Below are 24,902 nucleotides of genomic sequence, written 5' to 3' on the forward strand. Positions count from 1 at the left end.
TGATTCCCAGGACCCTAGTGGAATGGCGGTTGCAGAGGAGTCTCATATCCAGAGGAGGAATCCTTTTCCCACGCTGTCTGTCTGGTCCACTTAAACGGGGCTTCCTGCAGATTCTTGTTCAACATATTGCGCTTTAATTATGCGCATCTGTTGAGTGTGCATTTTTATCAATCTCCCACACAGATAAAGCCACGTGGAATAATTTGACACCACCTGTGCAATAGGACCCATTTGCAGCACTGTTCGCTTACCCGATTGTGTCATGTCTTCAATACCTTATGAACACTCTTTGCTTTAAGACTTTCACAGTTGCACTTTATTGCACCAATCATAGCGCTTCATCCACCTATATTTGCTATCCCTAATATCAATTATTGATTTATTATCATCACCAAAAATTATTTATTATTTAATGTTTTTTCATTTTTACACTGTGTAATTTTTTAGCGCTGCACTGGTTTCTGTTTGTTTGATTGCTGTGATAGCCTGTGATTGGCTTTCATAGTGATCAGTCACTAACAGTGTAAAACAAATTGTGCATTCCTATACCTATGGGCATGGACAGAGTGTAATATAGTGACGTAAAAGAATCGCCACTGCACACTTATCGAAGGAGTAGCAATTAAAAAAATATTGTTCTATGGTGATCCAATTGATAAATTTAAAAAAGTGCATTTAATCATTTGCTAACCGTGCTATAGCCAAATGACGGACACAGTACGGTCGTCCAATTTTGGGAGGGCATCATATGACGTCCTTCCAGAAACGCGCCCCCTGCATGCCCACTGCGTCACGCACCTGGCGCTCTCTGTGATTGCTGTGTTCTTTGGACACATGTCACAGAAAAGGGCCAATCACAGTGGCCGTTTACTACGTGATCAGCTGTGTCCAATAACAGCCGATCACCATGTAAAGACACTTTCCGGTTATCTGCAGCATTTTCCTCATGCTGTCACAACGTGAGGAAAGTACTGCCGATAATCAGCAAGTGTGAAAAGAGACATCTACACTGATAACCAGGGCACTGATTATCAATGCAGCCCCAACAGTGCCCATCAATGGCAATCAGAGTCCATCAGTGCTGCCAATCAGTGCCCATCAGTGCTGCCAATCAGTGCCCATCAGTGGCGCCAGTCAGTGCACATCAGTGCTGCCAATCTGTGTCACCTATGAGTGCTGTCTATCAGTGCCCTTCAGTGCTGCCTATCAGTGCCCATCATTACCGCCTATCAGTGCCCATCATTACTGCCTATCAGTGTAGCCTCATCAGTGCCTCATTATCAATGCCCACCAGTGCCACCTCATCAGTGCCCATCAGCGCAGCCTATCAGTGCCCATCAGCGCTGCCTATCAGTGCCACCTCAGTGCCCATCAGTGCAACCTATCAGCGCCCATCAGTGCTATCTCTCAGTGCCCAGCAGTGTAGCCTCATCAACGCACAACAGTTAAGGAGAAAAATTACCTGCTTGGAAAATTTTATGATAGAAACTAAGAAAACCTTTTTTTTTCAACATTTTCGGTCTGTTTTCATTTGTTTAGCAAAAAATAAAACACCCCAGTGGTGATTAAATACCACCAAAAGAAAGCTATATTTGTGTGAAAAATGATAGAAATGTCATATGGGTACAGTGTTGCATGAATGCGCAATTGTTATTCAAAGTGCGACAGTGCTGAAAAATGTAACATCTGTAGTACTCTAATCTTTCTTTTTTCATTCATATTCTGTCATCGCAGTGACATCAGGGTGAACCTTAACAGCCACAGCCTGCAGAAACCCACCAATCCTGACAAACCAGTAGCTGTACATTTTGTACAAGCACACCAAACAGACTCAGATCTTAGAGGTATGGTGGTAGATCATATGTCACCTTTTACACGAGAAGGTGATAGAAATCAGTTATTACTACAAAGAGCGTTCTATTGGTTTCATACACAGCAGATGGTGGCTCCCAGGAGCATCTGCACCATAGTGTCTTATCTGCCCTTTCTGCCTGACCATTGATTGAATATTTCAATAATAAAGATGCAGCGCTAAGACATAATGTACAATATGTAGCATATAAATCACTTAAAGAGCAAAATTACTAAGTGCAAAAAATGAGATGTCACCAAAAGGTGAACGTAATGAGTAAAACATCACAATGAAACAGCCCACATGAAGATCTAATATGATCTCAATAATCGTGCGTGGAAAACTGGTCTGGGGTGGCAGATGATAAATCCAATTAAATAGATTGATCACTCACCAGAAGTGCGTAAATACACACATTTGAGATATAACCTGTCTCATCAGGTATTACTCAGGTCATCTGCTCCCAGGTCAATTCAGGTTCCCACACCTTCTAGTCACATCTGAAAAGGGTGCTCCGGGGGTCCTTGAAGTGTATCACCGTCTGGGGTCACCTTTAATGCAGGCTCTGCAAATGATGGCCCTGCACCCTATGACTAAGTGCTTAGCACGAAACGCGTCAGAGGGGCTACAGCAACTGGACGTCTAGCCACTGCTGGTGGCCATCCTGATTAACATATGGTCAGTGTTCTTTCTTATTTGATACTTTTGATACTATTGTTTTACACCTTCTTTGATGGAATAAAGTTCCCTATACAGTATCACGCTATGTGGTGTCCCTTATTGGTCTCTCCTTGTGAGTGCCGTCATTTGCAGAGCCTGCATTAAAGGTGACCCCAGACGGTGATACACTTCAAGGACACCCGGAGCACCCTTTTCAGATGTGACCAGAAGGTGTTGGAACCTGACCTGACCTGGGAGCAGATGACCTGAGTAATACCTGATGAGACAGGTTATATCTCAAATGCGTGTATTTACACACTTCTGTTGAGTGCGCAATCCATTTAATTGGATTTATCATCTGCCACCCCGGACCAGTTTTCCACGCACAATTATTGAGATCATATTATATCTTCACGTGGGCTGTTTCATTTGGGACGTTTACTCATTACGTTCACCATTTGGTGACATCTCATTTTTTGCACTTAGTAATTTTGCTCTTTAAGTGATTTATATGCCATATATTGTACATTATGTCTTAGCGCTGCACCTTTTTTATTGATATACTCTTTGGAAGGTTTTATTTGTTTGCCTTTTTGGTGTTCTAGCAGCTGTTTTCTTTTAGGTAGTGCTCGCTTACTTTTCTTTATTCTACATTGATTGAATATTGTTCACCCTAACCTACTTTAAGAATGAACATGTCCTAAGTGTTTATTGTTCATTTATTTATACATGTTTTTAGGCTTATGTTGTGTGGTCACAGTGTAACACAACAATACAGTGCATTCCTCCGAGATGACAAGCCAGTATTAGAATCTCAGATTCCCATAACAATCCAGATCGCTTTGGCAAAAGGAGCCAGGTCAGGTGAATAGGTGGGGCTTAGTAATGATTCTTTGTATTTGGAATGCAAGATGATGGTTGTGACCAATTTATACAGTGCTGGAAATGAAAATAGATCAATGTGTAAACTAGTGGTCTCCAAATTGTGGCGTGGGGGCCGGATGTAGCCCATTGCTGACTTTTATCTGGCCCTTCAGGCACTATACCTTGCACTGATACAAGGCACTATTCCACCCACTGAGACCAACGATGGGGCACTATTCCACCCACTGACACCAACGATGTGGCACTATTCCACCCACTGACACCAATGATGGGGCACTATTCCTCCCACTGACACCAATGGTGGGGTTCTATTCTTTTAACTGATACTAATGAAGGCGCACTATTCCTCCCCCTAATACTAATGAAGAAACACTGCTTATTTCCACTAATGCCAGGACATTTTCTACTCCCACTTGCCACAGTCCGGCCCCCTGTTAAGCCTGAATGACAGTAAACTGGCCCTTTGTTTAGAAAGTTTGGAGACCCCTGGTTTTTGATGGTGTCACCAGCAGTCCCACACTCCCAACAAATAAAAAAAAGACATTGGTTATGTTGCTGGCAATCAAATTCTGTGACTAGTGGGAGTGGGGCTGAGCCGTGCTGTCTGTGTCTATAGACACAGGCAGCGCAGCTCGGGATCAAGCCCACATGAGTGCCCCCATAGAAAATGGCTTCTTATGGGGGCATTCACAGAAGAAGTGGAGCAGGGGACCCCAGAAGGGATTGAATCGGGGCTCCTCTGTGCAAAACCATTGCACAAAGCAGGTAAGTATAAGATGTTTATTAGTAAAAAAAAATGAAGGTTTACACTACTTTAATGACACTCATTGCCTGAAAATCTTCTCTGAGGACACAGAGGGCAAGAATACCATGCAAAGGTTCACACTATTCAACAAATTTTGGCTGGAATTTGATTTTAAAAGGATATATCCACTCTAAGGCACAGAGTGCTTATACAAGACATGCTATAATAAGGTCTTTGTCTTCTCTTGCCACTTTCTGGGCCTTGGTGTGAGCTTACGGTTTTTATTTAAGTCACTGCGCCACAAAGTGAAAATATGCAATTTATTCTCATTTCATTGCTGCCTCATACCAAGGAAATCTGGTAAGGGGAGTTTATGAAGGTTTAAAATTTATTTTACATCTATAAATATCGAAGGCATATTTTATGACAATTGCCCAAGAGCAGGGGATTCTGTAAAATGGGCATTGTTTACAGAAAAGCACTAGATCAATCAGGATTATGCCTAAAATACGAATATTGGATATGCTGCTTACCTACTAAGTTGCTCCTAAACTCCTTAAAGGAGGCAAGGGTGGTATTGTATGAAACCCAAGATACATCAGGTGCCATTTCTTCCATCTGTGTCTCCCAACTGTGGATCAGTCTTGCAATATAGATAAATGCACTGTACTCCATAGTAACAAACTGAAGAGGAAGTACGAAAAAATAAACAAGCAATTAAAACAAGTGTGTGAAAACACAATTCGTTAACATTTTAACAACTGAAACTATCTAATATCATTACATTGTGTTATATATTTCTTCATTTTGTAACAAGAAATATCTTTACTTTAACAGCCTTGTCCATTATATGCCATCAATGCCATATAAGTGTCCCAAAAAAATCATATACTTAATCATTCATGTAGCGACAACTATTTCTTTTTTTTTTTTAGTTGTTGCTTTCTTTAAAAGGAAAACCTTATTTTAATGTGATTAGTGTTACACTTTTAATAAAATACATTGGGGCAAGTACTTTTAGCACTTTTAGCACTATTAGCAAAAGCTAAATGACAAAAGCTCTTTTAATAAACCAACATAGTTGACATTAATCACCTTACGTTTGTTACCTAATAGTGCCTGGTGAATTGACTTCCCCTGGAGCCAAAGAGCAGGAGCCAGCTATATGGTAGCTCTCAGTTTTTTGTTCTCTGGTTGTTATGCTCAGTATCTTCTTTACCTATCGATACCTGGCTCAAATTTTGGCCAATTGCTTCTTAATCAATCAAAATTCAAGCCGTGGGTGGCCCTTCATCAGCACACAAAGTAAAACAAAATTTGTGCTTACTTTGCTTACTGCTCATACTGTATGTATAGAGTAATTCAGCTCAATACTATCTTTCAGCCCAGAAACATGGAAAGCATTGAAACATGGATAGCTGCAGGGCAAGCACCAGACTCTGCTTTTTTTTGCACATGGGTACAGGATCTCATATTAGTGATTTCTTTGTGGACAGAGCAAAAGGCATTTAAAAAAAGTACATTATTATTAATATGTGTATACAAACTCTAACAATGAACTTATCTTTTTTGTTCTTTGACCGGTAAATAAACCATTGAAAGGATTTTGTTATATATTTTTGATTCATGTGAAAAAAATACCTGTTGATTCTCCCAGAAATGTTGTCAGCTGATAACTCCATTGCTCTCTGCTCTGCAGACTGTTATGCATTATCCACAGCTTTCTGAGTGGACTACAGAACAGCTCCCCCGTATGGTACAGAGGAAGAGGAGAGGGGGTTATTTAGTCATAAAACACTTCCTGTCATAGGATGACAACACTGCTCCTTTATCATGAGTGACCATTGTCATCCTAGGACTGGAAGTGTATTACTGGTAGGATTACCAGGGAAAAATAAACTAAAAAAAGCCTAAAATGAAAAGTAATGCAGTGGCCATATCTAAGTACTGTTACAGTGAGGAACAGAAGTATTTGAACACCCTGCGATTTTGCAAGTTCTCCCACTTAGAAATCATGGAGGGGTCTGAAATTCACATTGTAGGTGCATTCCCACTCTGAGAGACAGAATTAAAAAATTCAGGAAATCATATTGTATGATTTTTAAAGAATTTATTTGTCTTGCACTGCTGAACATAAGTATTTAAACACCTAAGAAAATCAGTGTTAATATTTGGTACAGAAGCCTTTGTTTGCAATTACAGAGGTCAAACGTTTCCTGTAGTTCTTGACCAGGTTTGCACACACTGCAACAGGGGTTTTGGCCCACTCCTCCACACAGATCTCCTCTAGATCTGTCAGGTTTTGGGGCTGTCGCTGAGCAACACAGAGTTTCAGCTCCCTCCAAAGATGTTCTGTTGGATTTAGGTCTGGAGACTGGCTATGTCACTCCAGAACCTTGATATGCTTCTTACGGAGCCACTCCTAGTTATTCTGGCTTTGTGCTTCGGGTCGTTGTCATGTTGGAAGACCCAGCCACGACCCATCTTCAATGCTCTGACTGAGGGAAGGAGGTTGTTGCTCAAAATCGCACAATAAACGGCCCCATTCATCCTCTCCTTAATACAGTGCAGTCGTCCTGTCCCCTTCGCAGAAAAGCACCCCCAAAGCATGATGTTACCACCCCCATGCTTCACAGTAGGGATGGTGTTCTTGGGATGCAACTCATCTTTCTTTTTCCTCCAAACACGAGTGAAGTTTAGACCAAAAAGTTCTACTTTGGTCTCATCTGACCACATGACTTTCTCCCATGCCTCCTCTGGATCATCTGGATGGTCATTGGCAAACTTCAGATGGGCCTGGACATGTGATGTCTTGAGCAGGGAAACCTTCCGTGCAATGCATGATTTGAAACCATGACGGCGTAGTGTTCTACCGACAGTGACCTTTGAAACTGTGGTCCCAGCTCTCTTCATGTCATTGACCAGCTCCTCCCTTGTAGTTCTGGGCTGATTCCTCACCTTTCTTATCATCAGTGATACCCCACGAGGTGAGATCTTGCATGGAGCCCCAGTCCGAGGGAGACTGACAGTCGTCTTTAGCCTCTTCTATTTTCTAACAATTGCTCCAACAGTTTATCTATTTTCACCAAGCTGCTTGGCAATTGCCCCATAGCCCTTTCCAGCCTTGTGGAGGTCCACAATTTTGTCTCTGGTGTCTTTTGACAGCTCTTTGGTCTTGCCCATGGTAGTAGTTGGTGTCTGACTGACTGTGGGGTGGACAGGTGTCTTTAAAGAGCTCAGACAGGTGCTACTAAGTTAGATTAATGAGTGGAGTAGAGGTGGACTTTTTAAAGGCACAGTAACAGGTCTTTGAGAGCCAGAATTCTTGCTGTTTCTTAGGTGTTCAAGTACTTATGTACAATGTGATTTCCTGAATTTTTTTTATAAAATTCTGTCTCTCAGAGTGGGAATGCGCCTACAATGTGAATTTCAGACCCCTCCATGATTTCTAAGTGGGAGAACTTGCAAAATTGCAGGGTGTTCAAATACTTCTGTTCCTCACTGTAGATGTGATATTTAGTATTTTTTTGGTTCTGGGGTTTAGAAATGCTTTAATTGTTTGACATACTACACTACTGTGGTGTTCATAAGCATACGGCACAAAGATATGGCCATTTCAGCTGATTAAAGAGTGAGCTTTAGTTTACTGTGCCTCTTCTGCAATAAAACCTTCTTACCTTTCTGCTTGCAAGTGTCTGTAGAATGTGCACTGAACTGCCCATACACAGCTCCGTATACATTATCGGCGGGCTTGGTGCCAGGAGGAATTAACTCCCTTGTGCATGATTGCTAGTTCTGTCATTCCAGCTAATTACATATTACAAGTGGCATACATACACGCTGCACACATATACATACATACAGCATACAGTATCTCACAAAAGTGAGTACACCCCTCACATTTTTGTAAATATTTATTATATCTTTTCATGTGACAACACTGAAGAAATTACACTTTGCTACAAGGGAAAATGGCTAACTGGGCCCAATTTGGACATTTTCACTTAGGGGTGTACTCACTTTTGTTGCCAGCAGTTTAGACATTAATGGCTGTGTGTTGAGGTATTTTGAGGGGACAGCAAATTTACACTGTTATACAAGCTGTATACTCACTACTTTACATTGTAGCAAAGTGTCATTTCTTCAGTGTTGTCACATGAAAAGATAGAATAAAATATTTACAAAAATGTGAGGGGTGTACAAACAAAAGTACACACTACATAAAAATACATACACACTGCATAAATTTACATGCATACACATGCATTCAACATACATACACGGGGCAATCACATGCATACAACATACATACACATGCATACAACATATACACATAAATTCAGCATATATACATACTTCATAAACAAAATACAGCATACATACACACTACATATAGGCACATTCACACATGCATTTTACATACATACACACGGCACTCACATGCACACAACATACAGTTGTGTTCAAAATATTAGCAGTCAGACATCACTAACCTGATCAATCACTGTTTTTGGTAGAAATTATATTTCTACATTGCAAATAATTTACTAGCAGGTGTAGTAGAGAAATAGAAATCCAACAGACCCAACAGTCATGACATGCATGCTGCTGATTCTGTGTAATTGAATCACTAATTGAAAGAGGCATGTTCAAAATAATAGCAGTGTGGAGTTCTATTAGTGAGGTCATTCATTCTTTGAAAAACAGGTGGCAATTATTGCCCTTATTTAAGGAAGGAAGGCAGCAAATGTTGTACATGCTGGTTACAGTGCATTTCTCTCTGAAATTCTGAGGAAAATGGGTTGTTCCAGACATTGTTCAGAAGAACAGCGTACCTTGATTAAAAAGTTGATTGGAGAGGGGAAAACATATAAAGAAGTGCAGAAAATGATAGGCTGCTCAGCTAAAATGATGGCAAATGCTTTAAAATGGCAACCAAAACCTGAAAGACGTGGAAGAAAGCGAAAAACTACCATTCGAATGGATAGAAGAATAGCCAAAATGGCAAGGACTCAGCCAACAATCAGCTCCAGAAAGATGAAAGAAGGTCTAAAGTTACCTGTGAGTACTGTTACAATTAGAAGACACCTATGTGAAGCCAAGCTATCTGCAAGAAGCCTGTTGAAAAAAAGACGTGCTGAAGAGGTTACAATTTGCCAAAGAGCACATTGACTGACCTAAAGAGAAATGGCGCAACATTTTGTGGACTGATGAAAGTAAGATTGTTCTTTTTGGGTCTAGTGGCCGGAGACAGTTTGTCAGATGACCCCCAAACACTGAATTCAAGCCACAGTACACTGTGAAGACAGTGAAGCATGGTTGCGCAAGCATCATGATATGGGGATGTTTCTCATACTACGGTGTTGGGCCTATTTATCGCATACCAGGGATCATGGATCAGTTTGAATACATCAGAATACTTGAAGAGGTCATGCTGCCTTATGCTGAAGAGGAAATGCCCTTGAAATGGGTGTTCCAACAAGACAACGACCCCAAACACACCAGTAAACGTGCAACATCTTGGTTCCAGACCAACAAGATTGACGTTATGGAGTGGGTAGCCCAATCCCTGGATCTTAAACCAATAGAAAACTTGTGGGGTGACATCAAAAATGCAGTTTCTGAGGCAAAACCAAGAAATAGAGAAGAACTGTGGAATGTAGTCCAATCATCCTGGGCTGGAATACCTGTTCACAGGTGCCAGAAGTTGGTTGACTCCATGCAACACAGATGTACAGCAGTTCTCAGAAACAGTGTTATACAACTAAATATTAATTAAGTGATTCAAAGGAAAGCAAAATCTTCAAACATTTTTCAGTTACATTTTTCAGTTTATATAGTGAATGTTTGAGTTTGTAAAGAAGAATACAAACACTGCTATTTTTTGAACAGTCTAATATTCACTTTTCTTCAATTTTGTTTAGAGGAACAACACAAATTTGATATATTTTTCTTCATGTTTTGATTTGGAATAGAATGTGTAGTGTTCCCAATGCATTTGTGTGTATGGAAATAAAAGCTATTAGAAGGATTTTGAGCTTTATTCATTTTTTTCAACACACTGCTATTATTTTGAACACAACTGTACATACGCACTGCATACACATACAGTACATGCAACATACATGTACACTGCCCACAACATACATACACATTGTATAAACATGCATATAACATACTGTACATAAACATACACACACTGCATACACATGTATACAACACACACATTCCATACACATTCATGCAATGTTCATACACACTGCATATACATACAAACATACCCATGCAGACAACATACAGTACATACACACTGCATACGTGTACATATAACATACATTTACCTGCATACACATACACAACAAAAAACTTACTTCTCCGGAGATGTAACCGTTCTGGTAATGACCCAGCAACCAGAGCAACATTCTGGTATTGCTATGTAATATCCAGTAAGTTCCCAGGTAATGCACATGTGACAGGGAAAAGGGCCCAAAATTTCTATGCTAATCTGCTTAGGCTCAAAATGGGAGGAAGATTTTAGGAAAAATGCAGCATGGCTACGCATTATTCTGATATTGTCCTTAGAATTCCTCCTTACAAGCTCTGAAAACAGAACTGCATCCAGCACCTTCTTTGGTCCATATGCTCAGCACAACACAAATCAGAAAAGAATCCCCAGACAGATGCAACAAAACAAATTCATTTTAACACTGTGGAATGCAAAGTGAAAAGAATGAAGGCTGTCTGAGTGCAATTGATGGGCATTAGTACATACAACAATCACCCCTTTACACTGCTTACAACCTAAGTGGCTCCTTTACAACCTTAATGGCCTAATAAGAAGCGTGTTTGGAATACTGTAGTGTACATTAACCTCAGCTAATTTAAGACAGTCTACTGTGACTTACAATGTAAAGGCAAAACAATGACAGGACAGTAGTACCAATCATTCTGCTCGGAAACTTAAAAAATGGATCCCAAGTGTATATTTTCTTTTCAAACCAGGTTTTCTGCACCCTGCAAAAAGTAATATTTTATGTTAGGAGCATAAAAAATATAGCAAAAGAGAAAAAGAAAAGGTAATGGTAAACAGATCTCCGAATGGAGAATGTATTAAACTAATAATTGTATATCAAATTCCAAACTTTATAATAGAGTAGGAAAGGGTAAAACACCTGTCAGTTTTGTGACTATATCCCATTGGAGCTATTTGCCTTAATTTCCTCTCCTGAAGACATAACAGGAAGGAAGGAAATCTCTCTCCTCTCATAGACAGTTGTCACTGTAAGTGTACCCAATGGAGGATCTTCCCTCTATTCACATTCCATAGACAACTAAAAGACAGAAACAAGTCGCAAGTGCACTAATACGGCTACAATCACCTCAAGCATAGACAACTAACAATTTTGGATTTTTCCTCAGTTTGAGTCCAAGGCACATAACCTGAATCTCCCCTACAGGAACACAGATGGCAATAAATACCTTACAGAGATTCTAACCCTTCCCTACTCTATAAAAAATGAAATAAATGCCTTTAGATACACTTTAAGGATTAATATTGATATTGTTGCTTCCAGTGATTGACAGAGGGTTGATAATCAACTGGCTGTTGATACTCTTATGGATTCCATTGGAGAGAAATACATAAAAGAGTTATTTAATTCAGACCTTTTGAAGAAACACAAAGGAATCTCACTTTTCCTGCTGCATTCTTAGTAATACAAAATTAATGTAGAATGTAGCAATTAGAGTCGCTAGGTATGTAAGAGTTGAATGGGAACTGTAACTCAGTTGCAGGATGGGAATGAATGGAAACTGTAACTGTGAAAAGAAGTTGCTGGAGGGTAAACTGGAACATGTTCTGGATTGAGATTCCTTATCCTCACACTAGCTGACAACTACCACACATGAAAGATTACAGCAGATTGTGGGAGCAACTTGCATGTCCTATGGAAAGAGGGGCACCCAATGTAGAGATTGAAATGTACCCAACTGGTTAATATCACTGCATTAGAGGTGCTAGGAGATCTCTGAGCAAAAGTCTGTAGAGAAGTCCTATAACTGTAGATGTATGGTGAGAGAGGCAGGCAAGTGCTGGGGTACCTACAGATTGCATGTAGAAGGGGAACAAAAACATATGGGAAGCACTGAGAACAGGGGCAATGCAGCATTTTCCAGTACTAAGCTAATAAATGGAGTCGACCAGTACCAAAGACCAAGTGTTTGAGAAGGTGGGAGCAGGTTAGTTTCTCATCCCATTAGTCAATCCACAACCTAGGAGGGAAGGAGCTATTGGAGCTCAAGGCAAGTCTGAGGGTTGTAAGCCATGGTGATATGTGTTACAGCAAAAAGGAGTTAAAGAAGGCTCTAGGTAGTGGAGGGTAGAATAAAAATTCCAGTGAATCTGAGTAGAGAAACTCGAGCACTGCTGTCTCAAAGAGTCCATCAGCATAACCTGGGAAAATTCTCATGGAGGGGTAATTGAAGCATGCCAGTGGAAGTATGTTCCTGAACATTGGAGCATACATACATGGAAATATCATACTGAAGGAGAATGCCAGGATTAGACTCAGGTATCCTGAACTGTGCAAGATTGGGGAAGGAGCCAAAGAAGGATGCAGGATCAATCAAAAGGGAGAAGTGTGAGCATTAGCCTTTGGGCATGCGGTTTATAGAATTGGGCTCAGGGCTTATGTAGTTAAAAGTCCCCAAAGAACCCTGGGATAAAATTGTTCAAGGTGTAAATAAGGGTCTAAAAAATAGGACCCCAGAATGGAGTGATTGGTTCAGCAATGTAAGAACTACATTGTTGTGTGAATGAATAGGGAGTATAGCATATCACTTAGTGTATTCTTTTAAAGGTAAAAAATCTCACAGAGAGATATAGTGGCAGGTCTACAGGAAAGCAAACAGACCAATTAGACCTTTGAGGAGCCTACTGAAGCAATTAAGACAGATGCTTTAGGGCTTGTACGTGCATCCCTAAACAAACAAGGGTCCCTGTCTAAAATTTAGTACGTTCTTGTAATTTTTCCTAATTGGAAAGGATTTAGGCAAAACTCTTTGGTTATTGGGACTTTTAAGGTGGTAATTCAACCACATAGAATAACATTCTCTTAAATGTCAAAGTTTTTGTATATATACTATATGAGAAAGGTGTGACAGACTAGGGACCAGTAATTTTTTATTACTGAATACTAAACAGGAAGGAGATGACCACCCCTGTGACTGTAAAGCTGCAAGGGGGTATAAGGAAACTGTCTGCTTTTTGTGAAGCAGTAAGTGGAAACGGGTAGTGGAAAGAAACAGATGACAGTAATAGAGACTCATTGTGAACCTCTCTAACACAAGGTGAAATAAAATGCCAGGATGCCTCTGTTCCTGGCTGCAGCAAATGTCAGTAGATGTCCTCCTCATCTCCAGAGATGAAGGTGAACCTTCAGTGTTAAAGTGTTACTAAACCCATGACCTTGCATTCACCATATCTGGTCTCCCACAGTACACAGAACATGGAAATGCAATTACTGTAGTAAATATAAACTGAAAAATACCTTTTCTTATCAGTGGTATTCAGCAGTCTTGTGACTTCTGTCAGTGTCCGACTGAGCACTGGGTAACACTTGTAGGAGGATATTTCATTCTCCTCTGACTGTCCTATGAGGCTGCATGACCTCTGACCCTCTGTCTGGACAGTGATGATTGACCCTGTGCTTTGATCGCATGCACCCTCCCCCAAAAAAAACTCTCTAGCAAATCACGCCAAACTGAGCATGTGCAGAGTGCCTCCTAGGGCTCTGTACTATCAACAGGTGGATTGGGAACTGTGGGAAAAGGGGAGGATCAGAGAAGACAGAATCAAACATTTTTTTATAGTGTGGAGGATTAACCCCTTAGGTTCCACAGTGAGTATAACAAGCATAACACTGCACATACATACTAATTTTACTGTTTTGGGTTTAGTAACACTTTTAGAAAGCTCTTGAGCAGGACCGGCATACTTAGAGATGGAAGGTCTGCAAAGAAAGGAAGAATCTACAGTAGGTGGTAATGCCTGGAAGGAGTGAACAGATGGTACATTTATGTTAGAGAAGACCCATTTAATAGGGTGATGTGTTTGCGGATTATAGGGCAGGAACCCCCTTCCTTCAGTAGCTGATTCAATGTATTCCTCAAGGGCATTCTCAAAGAGAAGATAAAGGAAAAAAGAAGTGAGCGCCAAAAAACAATAAGCAGCTGATACACCAAAGGTAACCATAAAACACCTTAAAAGATAAATATCACACACAGGGGTACAGCGCTAAATGAATAAATATAAACATATAAAAACTTAGTAAAGTGCCCATATAAGGTGACAAAGTGCAAATCACATAAATAACAATCTGTATTAAAGTGCCGTATGTGTCATAATACTCCACTGTTAGAAGACATAAAAAGTTCAAGGATAATGGTGACTGATGTATTCAGAATAGTCTCTAACAGGTGATCCGTGTGTCTGTGGATAATCATTCAGGTGATGTGCCAGAAGGAATGTTAAAATTGCACACTCACCAGATGGCAGATCATAATACGCATTGCATATGATATATGGCCGGAAGTCCCCTTTAAAGGTAGTCAGCAGCCTGGTCAGGTCCCAGAGATCTCCTTCCTCCCTGGTAATCTGCCACTCAACTGGCGTACTCCAAAATGGGCTCTAAGTTGGTATTGGCTCATGCAGAGCCAAAAAGAAGAATGCCCATAGTGTAGTACTTCTTAGCCATATTATTATAGAGTATTTATATAGCGCCAAAGGGTTTGCTCAGCGCTGTACATTAGAATGAGGGACATGACATGAGACAATACAGTAGCAAAACAATACATGATACACGAGGGTTAGAGGGCCCTGCCTTTTCGAGCCATATATATTTATTTAGAGTAAAGCATAACAGTAATACAGCACATGAGCTGTCACAATCACTGACCATGTAATGAAAGAAAGATGGCCGCCTGACCTTCTTGTGGTCTTGGCGGTGTGACGTCACCATGTGTGGCTCCTCCTCTATGCATTTCGTGCAATAGCACAAATTCATGAGGGGTATGCACATAGGGCTGGAGACGTCAATGTACTCTGTTTATAGAAGAGGCGGCGCGCGCGCATATTGTATCCTCCATTTTGCCGGAGCTCGAGATGTCCGCGTGCATGCGTGGGCACCATTGTATCATCGGTTTTACCCATATAGTAACGAACAAGCAGCAGATATACAGATAAAGGGCACAAATGAATGAATAAATGCGGAGAAAATGTAAAGTATACTGGATCCAGAAGGAGAATTATTATTACAAGATCCAAAGTAACTATTTAAAGATTATGAATATAAAAATGAAATACCAAGTATCAATTATTTTAAAATTATACAGTATAAGAAATAAAAAACTGTAAAATTACAGAAGGTGCTAATGTGCCCAAGAAATCTGATGCTGTCGGTATAATAGGGACAAAAACATGATAGTAATCCAATTCAATTGAACATATATGACTCATGATGCTAGGTATAAGATAACATAAATAAAAAATATAAACATATATAAAAATTCATGACAATAAATGTAAACATATATTAAATCAATAACAATGTAAATTCGATAAAAACATGTGGACGTATCATGTTAAAAACATAATTAAAAATAATGATATATTCATATATTCATTAGTCATAAATAAATATAAACACCCATAAAAATCTAATATCTTAAAATAGCATGTAGATATAGAAGATAAGTGAGAAAAATAAATAAAAAAGGTAATGCATTGAAATAAAATTTGCTATGGCAAATAAAAATATTGTGAGTAATAAAATGGATGAATGGAACACAGAGGCAGAAAAAACTGAAGAACTAAAAAATGAATGAAGCTAAAAAATGAGAAGGTCACAATAGAAGGTCTCAACTGTTATCAATGAAGCAGTTGAGATCCATGTCAACGTTAAGACCTTTGGGATAGAGGGTGCCCATCTCAAAAATTCATTTGGATTCGAGTTGCGAGACCGCCCTTCTTCTATTGGTACCTCTCCAATGTGATTTAATCATATCAATGCCAACAAATGTGAGGGTGGAAGGGTCTTTATTGTGACATCTTTTAAAGTGTTTTGAGAGAGAGTGATCCTTGAAACCTCTTTTCATGTTATATACATGCTCCCTCAATCTGTCACGCAGTCTTCTTGTGGTACGCCCTATATACTGCATGCCACAAGGGCACCCCAAAAGATAAACCACAAACCGACTATGACATGTAATGAACTTGTCGATTTTGTAGTTTTCTCCAGAATGTGTTGAGGTAAATGAATGAACCTTCCTTTTACGGTGATTCTTGCACAAGCATATAACACATTTGTTACATGGAAAAAATCCAGTAACATCAGAGAATGATAAACTAGGGGGACTTCTTGAAGAATGATTCTGTAACAATGCTACCACCTCTTATGTAATGTTAGTTCTAGGAAGTTAATCTGGCTCAGGCTGTATTCAAAGGTTAATTTAATATTCAAATCATTGTTTTTCAGAGTACCAAAAAAATTTAAAAGAGTCTGTTCATTTCCATTCCATAACAAGAAGATATCGTCAATGTAGTGTCTGTAGAAGGACAACTCAGGCCACTCTCTGGAATGAATAATGTCCTCCTCCCACCTGGCCATACAGATTGTCATTTATGTGATTTGCACTTTGTCACCTTATATGGGTACTTTACTAAGTTTTTATATGTTTATATTTATTCATTTAGCAGGGGTGTGTGTAATATTCCCAAAGAGAAGCTTTACTTCTAAGGACATGCAGCTTTCCCAAGATGGGTCAGCCAACCAGACTTTAGGCCAGGGGTATTCAACCCGTGGCCCAAGATGGCTATGAATGCGGCCCAACACAAAACTGTAGACTTATTTAAAAATGTTTGATTTTTTTAAAAAAAAATGCATTTACGCTTAGTGAACACATGAGGCAGAAAAAAGTTTTATCTTCCCAAAGAAAAATCTCTCCCTCTTCACAATCACGCCTTATTCGTGTAATCAGTTTTCGGCAGCACCTATGTTTGTGAGCAACTATTTTCAAGGATGATGCACATGAAGGGCAAAACCAGAAAATCTGATAACCTTGAGAATTGATTGAGAATTGCTACTACATCCATTGATCCAGATATTGATGTGTTAGTTTATCAAAAGCAGTGTCAAATATTGCACTTTTTTTTATGTTGCCCACTTTTACAACAAAAAATATTGCAAAAAATTAAGTTTTATTACTCAGGTATTGTCTGTATCAGTGATCATTGAGTTGTGAGCTGCCCAACTTTTTCTGCTCATCAGCTATCCTTATTGTTAGAGCATTTTAAGCGCACCCCAACACAATTACTCTTCTTCCAATGTGGCCTAGGAAAGTCAAAAGGTTGGACAGCTTTTTATTAGACCATAAAACTGTGTGCTTTGCATAGAAAGTAGGAAGATTCTGGAGATTTCATGAATCGCACTGTGGCGTCTATAGCCGAGGGCAAGACTTGTAATCTTGTAGAAAGAATAGGATTATATCAGGAGTACGCTCACTATTGAGTTTCCCAGTCCAGTTTGTAATAGTCTGGGCATCTGGCAAAGTGGCAATAGCCAACTGTAGGGTAGGACCTGAGCAGGACAAGGGAATCTCCAAATGTGTATCATCTGAATGTTTAAAGGAAGGAATAGAAACAGTAAATTGATTATTTAGCGTAAGAATGGTCAGGTCCACAGTGGGAACAGTCTATTCCTTTTAAATTTCACTTCCATTGAGTACAAGGGATTCAAATTGTCTGGAGGAGTGAATAGCCTCTTGGAGTTGGGCCAGTCATTGTATAAGGTCCAATTGGATTGATCAAGAATAAAGAAAGGCTTTCTAAGAATAACCTTCTATTTTGTGATCATATGAATATATGGAGAATGTGTAGCACTAGGTGCAACCAGCCAGAGACTAGTGTGCACTGCCCCATGTCTACTATAGCCAGCTTGTAATCAGAAGCTGAAGAAGTAACTATAAGGCTCTATTGCACACTATTATTATTAAGCAGGATTTATATAGCGCCAACAGTTTGCGCAGCACTTTACAAATTGAAGGTAGACATTACAGTTACAACACAATTTAGTACAAGAGAAAACAGAGGGCACTAGTGTTTCTTAAGCTCAAAAAACACTGGTAATAGCATTTTTAGTAGCGTATTAGTAGCGTTCTGAAGCATTTAGGAGCATTAGCATTTTATTAGCACTTTAACAGTACATGTAGCGGAAAAAAAGCTAGAAAAAGCTGTAAGGAGCATTTTAATAGCATTTAGCAGCATTTAGCATTTTTTTCTGCTGCAAAAACGCTCCAAAAAACTCTACAAAAACAATTTTTTTCTGTCCCTAGATGCTGAAGCTCAAAAAATGCTAATAGCCTAAAGTAGTGTGCATGGACACAAAGGATAACACTACTTAGCTTCTAGGAGCAGAACAAAATACTAATAACAACTTCTTGGAGACTAAAAAAACACTAATGTACATGGAGCCACAGAAAAATCTTTGTCAGTCTCCGCTAAAATGTCAGCGTCCTCCTTGCCTTTTGGAAATAGCTATACACCATATAAAACACATTGTAACTAATGAAAATATACAGGGGAAGAGAGAGCGAAGAGTGTTTATGGCTGTTAGTACCAACTGATTCCAGTAGTGGTGATAAGCTTTGGAAAAGTTCAAACACAGTGCTAGAGAAATCTGCTTTAGTCAGACAGGCCGCATGTTGCGCATCTGTGAGGGAGACTGAATCAAAGGGATGGAGCGATGTCTGTGTCAAGACCTTGCTCCAGAACAGGAGAACAGCTGTCAATCAGAGGGAATTCCAGCTGTTTGTGCCATGTGTTTCCACTCCTTTATATTGATATTCATACCAAGGCATTTTCTTGGACCTGTAAATGTTCTCTTGTTCTATTATCCCTTGATAATTTAAAAAGTGGGTCATTTTTTGAGATACAATTTTACGTATAGACACACATACTGCATTAGTTAACTTAAAGCGATATTAAACCAATAATGTAATGTAAAATAATGTAATATACTGAAGTTTACCTATTATTAAATGTAGTGGCTGCATTAGCTTTCTTTTTGAAAAGTTTACCCTCTGTTTTCTCCTGGAGATCTGGCCAGTAACTCACCTCCTGTGTTAGAGTGCCCCCACTCAGGATGAAGGAGCAGAGGGGCAACTATGGATAGCAGCATTGTCAGTCTCGGTGAAGGGAAATGTTAGATGGACTAGCAGATTTAGGCACCTTTCACATGAGGCAGACTCTGCAAGGAGTCTGCTTTCTCAGTGGGGAATCTGTCCGCTGATCCATGCTGAGCAAGTAGATGGCTGGTCCATGTCCACTCCGCTCACGCAGAGCGGACACAGACACAGCCCACTGCCTCTATGGGTGGTCAGACGTAATAAACAGACTGCCTGTCCGTTTTCACCAGACTGCTATGCAATCTGATCCGCTCAATCGTTTTTAGCTGTTTTTAGAGGATAGGATCGGATGCAGTTGAGTGTAAACGGACACAAGCACTCCAAAGAGGATAATGGAGCGTCTGATTGGGTCTGGCTAAAAAACTGACAGGTGGACCCAATTGGTCCGCCCATGTAAAAGGGGCCCAAGATACACTAATAATTGAAGCTGAACTCCAGCTAATACTTTTTAAGCATTTACAACAACAGGTTTTTTTTTTCCTTTTGGGATAAAGGTTTTACATAAATAAAAGCTAATTATTCTAAGCGCCCCTGTCAGTGGTAAATGGTTTGTCTCATCCCACTAACGAATACAACTGCAGAACAGCTTGTTCTGCTGAAAAACAACAGACTTACTTTCCAGATCACCAGGTGAAAATGAAGGATAGAAAGCCTAAAAAAGAAAAATAATGCAGCCATCACATCTAAGAATTGGTGACCTGCAATATATGTTTGCTTTTGGGTTTAATAGTGCTTTAAATGCAATATTTGTTCTATCTCTTCCACAAAAATTCCCCAGTGGGGCACTATGTATGGGATAATTTAGCACTCTTTATTTGACATTTCTGCTAGCATTGTGGCACTGGTAACTAAACTTTAGTGGTGATATATGTGCAGGGTCCAGATCCTTTTGTTTGGACACTCATAGCTAAATCAGTCCACACCAGGGGCGGACTGACCATTTGGAAACTTGGGCACTGCCCGAGGACCCGGGGTCAGTAGGGGGCCCCATGAGATGCCCCTGGTACCTTTTTCATAGGCTTTTTTGAGTTTGGGAAAGGACACAGGGGATCCCCTATTGCCCGGGGGCCCCATGAGTTGTCAGTCTGCCCCTGGTCCACACAGTCTGATTTTGTGCACAATTTAGTCTCTCATATAAACAGCATTTTCAGTTTATATAATGCAACCTACAAAACCAGTCCAATAAAATGATGTCCAGACAAGTAGACCACTGCAAAGGAATTCTGTTGATCTAACATTTCAAATCAGAGACAAAATTGATTGCATGGGGCCAGCTAAGAATGATAGCAATTGCATTGGAACATACACCTTTAAGGCTTGTCATCTTGGAGTCATTGGCCACCCCCTTTTGAGTCCATGTGTACAGGGTGTAAGTAGCATGTCCTGTATACATATTCAGCAAACCCCATACACATTTTCTGCATTTCTAAATATGAAACATAGGAAACTACATTATATCATTGTATAGGATAGTATGGTTCCCTACTATGTTCTTTCACTGACACCTTGTGCTGATATTTGGTATTACATTTTTTTTTAACTGCAGCTTTAAATTTTTTCAGTAATGCAAAATAGACATGACCAAAGTTGCAATGAATAAAAAAAATACTCTTAAACGTTTCTGACTATTTTTTAAATCTTATACAAATTTAGTTTTGAACCTTTATAATGTATTATTGTAATACAGACAGGATACATGTTCAGTAATAAATCTAATTTTTTTCTACTGTTTTTTACACTTGTAAGTGCTGTATGACGGGTTAAAATACACTGTGCTGTACCAATCTGGAAAGTCACACCATGGATCTCGATGCAAGAAAGAACAAGCAGGACCAAAATATCAGAGAACTGAAGTTCCTCTTTAAAGCTCTTAAAAAGCCTCAAAAACCTGAAATCACTGAAATTTTGTCTTCAAATTGATTCCAATGAATTTAGCCTACAGAAAAAATTTTCCTCATCCAGTAATGAGAAGTGACAGTATACAAATATTGATTGACGCTTCATGTTTTGTCCACAAAGGTTTAATTATTTTAAAATGGAAAAATAAATATTGAAATAAAAAATGTTCACCTGGTAAAATATGTCAAAAAATCTCCAGACTAATTTTTCTAGCAACATTTCCTTTTAGAAAATAATTTGTTTGAATGAGCTTTCTTATATAAATACGTTACCAACAAAAAACTGTCCAACTTTTCAGACTTCTAAAATTTGTCTAGGGGTAGACTCACTTTGCAATGATATGAATCAAATGATACATTTCTTTGTACCATTGTTCTCCAGTTGACCATAAACTAAATCTGATCATAGACATAAGAGAAAGGTCAGACCCTAAAGCCTAACATGTGCTGCTCGAATTATGCTGAATTGGCCAAAATTCGAGTGGTGGGTGACCACTAACCATCTCAACAAAAGTTGATTGAACAAAGAGTAAGGAGCTGGGTAGAATATAGTTGGTCGAACAGTACACTATAAAATGTTATTCGCTGATAATTTATATGTTCCCTTTTATGGTATTTATTGCACTACAGTTCCAACTATTCTGTCCAACAGTCCATGGAAGGAGAGTGAGGAAAATGAGATGACAGGTCTGAAATCTGTGGTTAGTGAGTGATCACTGGACATTACTATTACTATTACATCACAATTACCACATTTTGAAGCATTTGTGCTGCTTATGACATCTTGCTATACATTACTACTGCTATTGTTATATTTGACTATGATTATTTGGCACTTGTGCTTCTATTGATATACACTTTTTCTAGAAACATTATTATTTCAGAATGCCTGGAAAACAGTTCTTTATATTACAAGTAGTCTATAGAACTGGGAAGCTAAACATATATGTGTTCATAAATTAGATAATTCACAATTGAACTTAAATGCTAAATGCTATGAATGGTGTTTAACTGAAAACAAATCATAAATATAAAACACTCCAGCACTTCAGGTGCTCCCCGCAGATGTATATAACATGCCACAGTCTCAGGTGCAGCCCTCCACAGATGTTTTTACCATTTGGTTCCAGGATGGGACCCCACTGACCCAGACCGAAAGGTCTATGACTTACGTCTGCATTTGCATCTCTTTTGTGAGTATTCATTTGTCTATAGGTTTTAATAAAAACATTTTTTATGGTAATGCACGAGGAGTGTGTGTCCTCCCCATCCTCATAAGCTAAAATGTTATTAAGTGGTTTGAATAAACTTACGTTACAGGTTTTCTGAAGAGTGTTTTTACATGCTCCGCTTGATGGATTGGTAGAAAGCATATTTCTTCCTTGGAAAAAAATATTAGAAAGAAAAATGAGAACTAAAACAAGCATCTTGTTCAAATACCTAAACAAATGTTTTTTAACATGATGAGAATATAAAACTGACACAATATTTAATGTGAATAGTTGCAATATATTCCCATGGGCAACACGTTTAAAAGGCTAAAAATCAAACCTATGTGGCTTACGGCCAAAGTTAAAAAAGCCATAGATAATAAGAAAAGAGCTTTTACTAAATATAAAAATGAAGGAACGCTATCATCGTTTAAACATTACAAAGAACATAACAGAATATGCAAAAAGGAAATAAAGGCCACAAAAATTGAAAATGAACGACAGATTGCAAAAGATAGCAGGACCAACCCCAAAAAATTCTTCAAATATATTAATAGTAAAAAGGTTCAGTCTGAGCATGTAGGCCCTTTACAAAATAATCTAGAGTGGGTGACTGGGGACAAAGAGAAGGCAAATTATTTAAATACCTTCTCAAGCTCTGTGTATACAAAGAACCATTGGGGAGCTCTTGTCCATAATGGGCATGGTATTGACAGAGCTCCAAATGATCCACATTGGCTCTCAATTGATATGATCCAAAAATATTTAGACAGTATAAAGGCGAATAAAGAACCTGGACCATATGGCATACACCCACAGGTCCTTAACCACTTGCCTACTGGGCACTTATACCCCCTTATTTACCAGGCCAATTTTCAGCTTTCAGCGGTGCCGCACTTTGATTGACAATTGCGCGGTCATGCAACATTGTACCCATATGAAATTTTGATCATTTTTTTCTCACAAATAGAGCTTTTTTTTGGTGGTATTTAATCGCCACTGGGCGCTTTACTTTTTGCGCTATAAATAAAAAAATTGCAAAAAATTTAAAAAAAAAAAGTTTCTTTGTTTCTATTATAAAATTTTTCAAACAGGTAATTTTTCTCCTTCACTGATGTGTGTTGATGAGGCAGCACTGATGGGCACTGATAGGCGGCACTGATGGGCACTGATAGGCAGCACTAAAGGGCACTGATAGGCAGTACTAATGAGGTGGCACGGATAGGCGGCACTGATAGACAGCACTAATGAGGTGTCACGGATAGGCGGCACTAATATGCAGCACTGATAGGCGGCACTGATAGGTGACACTGATGATGGGTACTGATAGACGGCACTGACTGGCATCACTGCTGGGCACTGACTGGCACAACCGCTGGACACTGACTGGTGGCACTGACTGGCAGCACTGCTGGGCTGCACTGGTGGGTGGCACTGGTGGGCAGCACTGGTGGGTGGGCACAGGTGGGTGGCACTGGTGGGCACAGATGGGTGGCACTGGTGGGCACAGGTGGGTGGGCACAGGTGGGTGGCACTGCTGGGCACAGGTAGGTGGCACTTCTGGGCACAGATGTGTGACACTGCAGAGTGGCACAGCTGGGGGCATTGCTGGGCACAGGTGGGTGCACTGCTGGGCACAGGTGGGTGCACTGCTGGGCACAGGTGGGCGGAGCTAGTGGGCGCACTGCTGGGCACAGGTGGGCGGAACTTGCGGGTGGCACTGCTGGGCACCGATCATCAGGGCACTTATCATCAGTGCCCTGATGATCGGTGCCGATCCTCGCTCTGACAACTGCCGGTTCTCGGCAGTACTTTCTTCACGATCTGACAGCGTGAGGAAAGTGCAGCCGAGAACCGGCACTTGCATTTCCCTCTGATCAGCGTGTCATTGGACACCGCTGATCACGTGGTAAAAGGCCGCTGTGATTGGCCTTTTACCACATCATGTGATCAGCTGTGTCCGTTGGACACAGCGATCACGGAGATCGCCGGGTGAGCGCCCCCTGGGGCGCGCAGGAGAGCGCGTTCTGGGAGGACGTCATATGATGTCCACTCAGAACTGGCCGGCCGCAGTGCAGCCGTCATTCGGCTATCTGCGGTCGGCAACTAGTTAAAGAATTGAGCTCTGTCATTTCAAAGCCATTGTTTCTAATTTTTAGGGACTCTTTAATGACTGGCACAGTACCACTGGATTGGTGTAAGGCCAATGTGGTGCCAATATTTAAAAAGGGGTCAAAATCTTTACCAAGTAATTATAGACCTGTTAGTTTAATTTTTGGGAAGATACTGGAGAGTTTAATAAAAGACCACATAGATGAGTTCTTGCTGGAAAAAAATATTTTAAGCAACAGACAGCATGGATGCATGAAAGACAGAAGTTGTCAAACAAATCTGATTTCTTTTTCTGAGGG

The 24,902-nt window shown here is 39.9% G+C and overlaps 1 protein-coding gene across 3 annotated transcripts in view; it reads right to left on the reverse strand.

Annotated features, from left to right (window-relative positions):
* The window catches only part of LOC149473654 (stimulated by retinoic acid gene 6 protein-like), a 96,992-nt gene that overhangs the window by 48,711 nt on the left and 23,379 nt on the right, over positions 1 to 24,902 (reverse strand). For all 3 annotated transcript variants that reach the window (XM_089674548.1, XM_089674541.1, XM_089674534.1), the window contains 3 exons: positions 22,594 to 22,661; positions 11,048 to 11,156; positions 4,676 to 4,826 (listed from right to left, as the gene is read on the reverse strand). In XM_089674548.1, the coding sequence (XP_089530674.1) occupies positions 4,676 to 4,826; positions 11,048 to 11,156; positions 22,594 to 22,661 (328 nt within the window). The remainder of the gene's footprint in view (positions 1 to 4,675; positions 4,827 to 11,047; positions 11,157 to 22,593; positions 22,662 to 24,902) is intronic.

This window comes from Staurois parvus, unplaced genomic scaffold (genome assembly GCF_062004578.1).
Source record: "Staurois parvus isolate SC_StPar_1 unplaced genomic scaffold, SC_StPar_1.0 ptg000012l, whole genome shotgun sequence".
Taxonomy (NCBI): Eukaryota; Metazoa; Chordata; class Amphibia; order Anura; family Ranidae; genus Staurois; species Staurois parvus.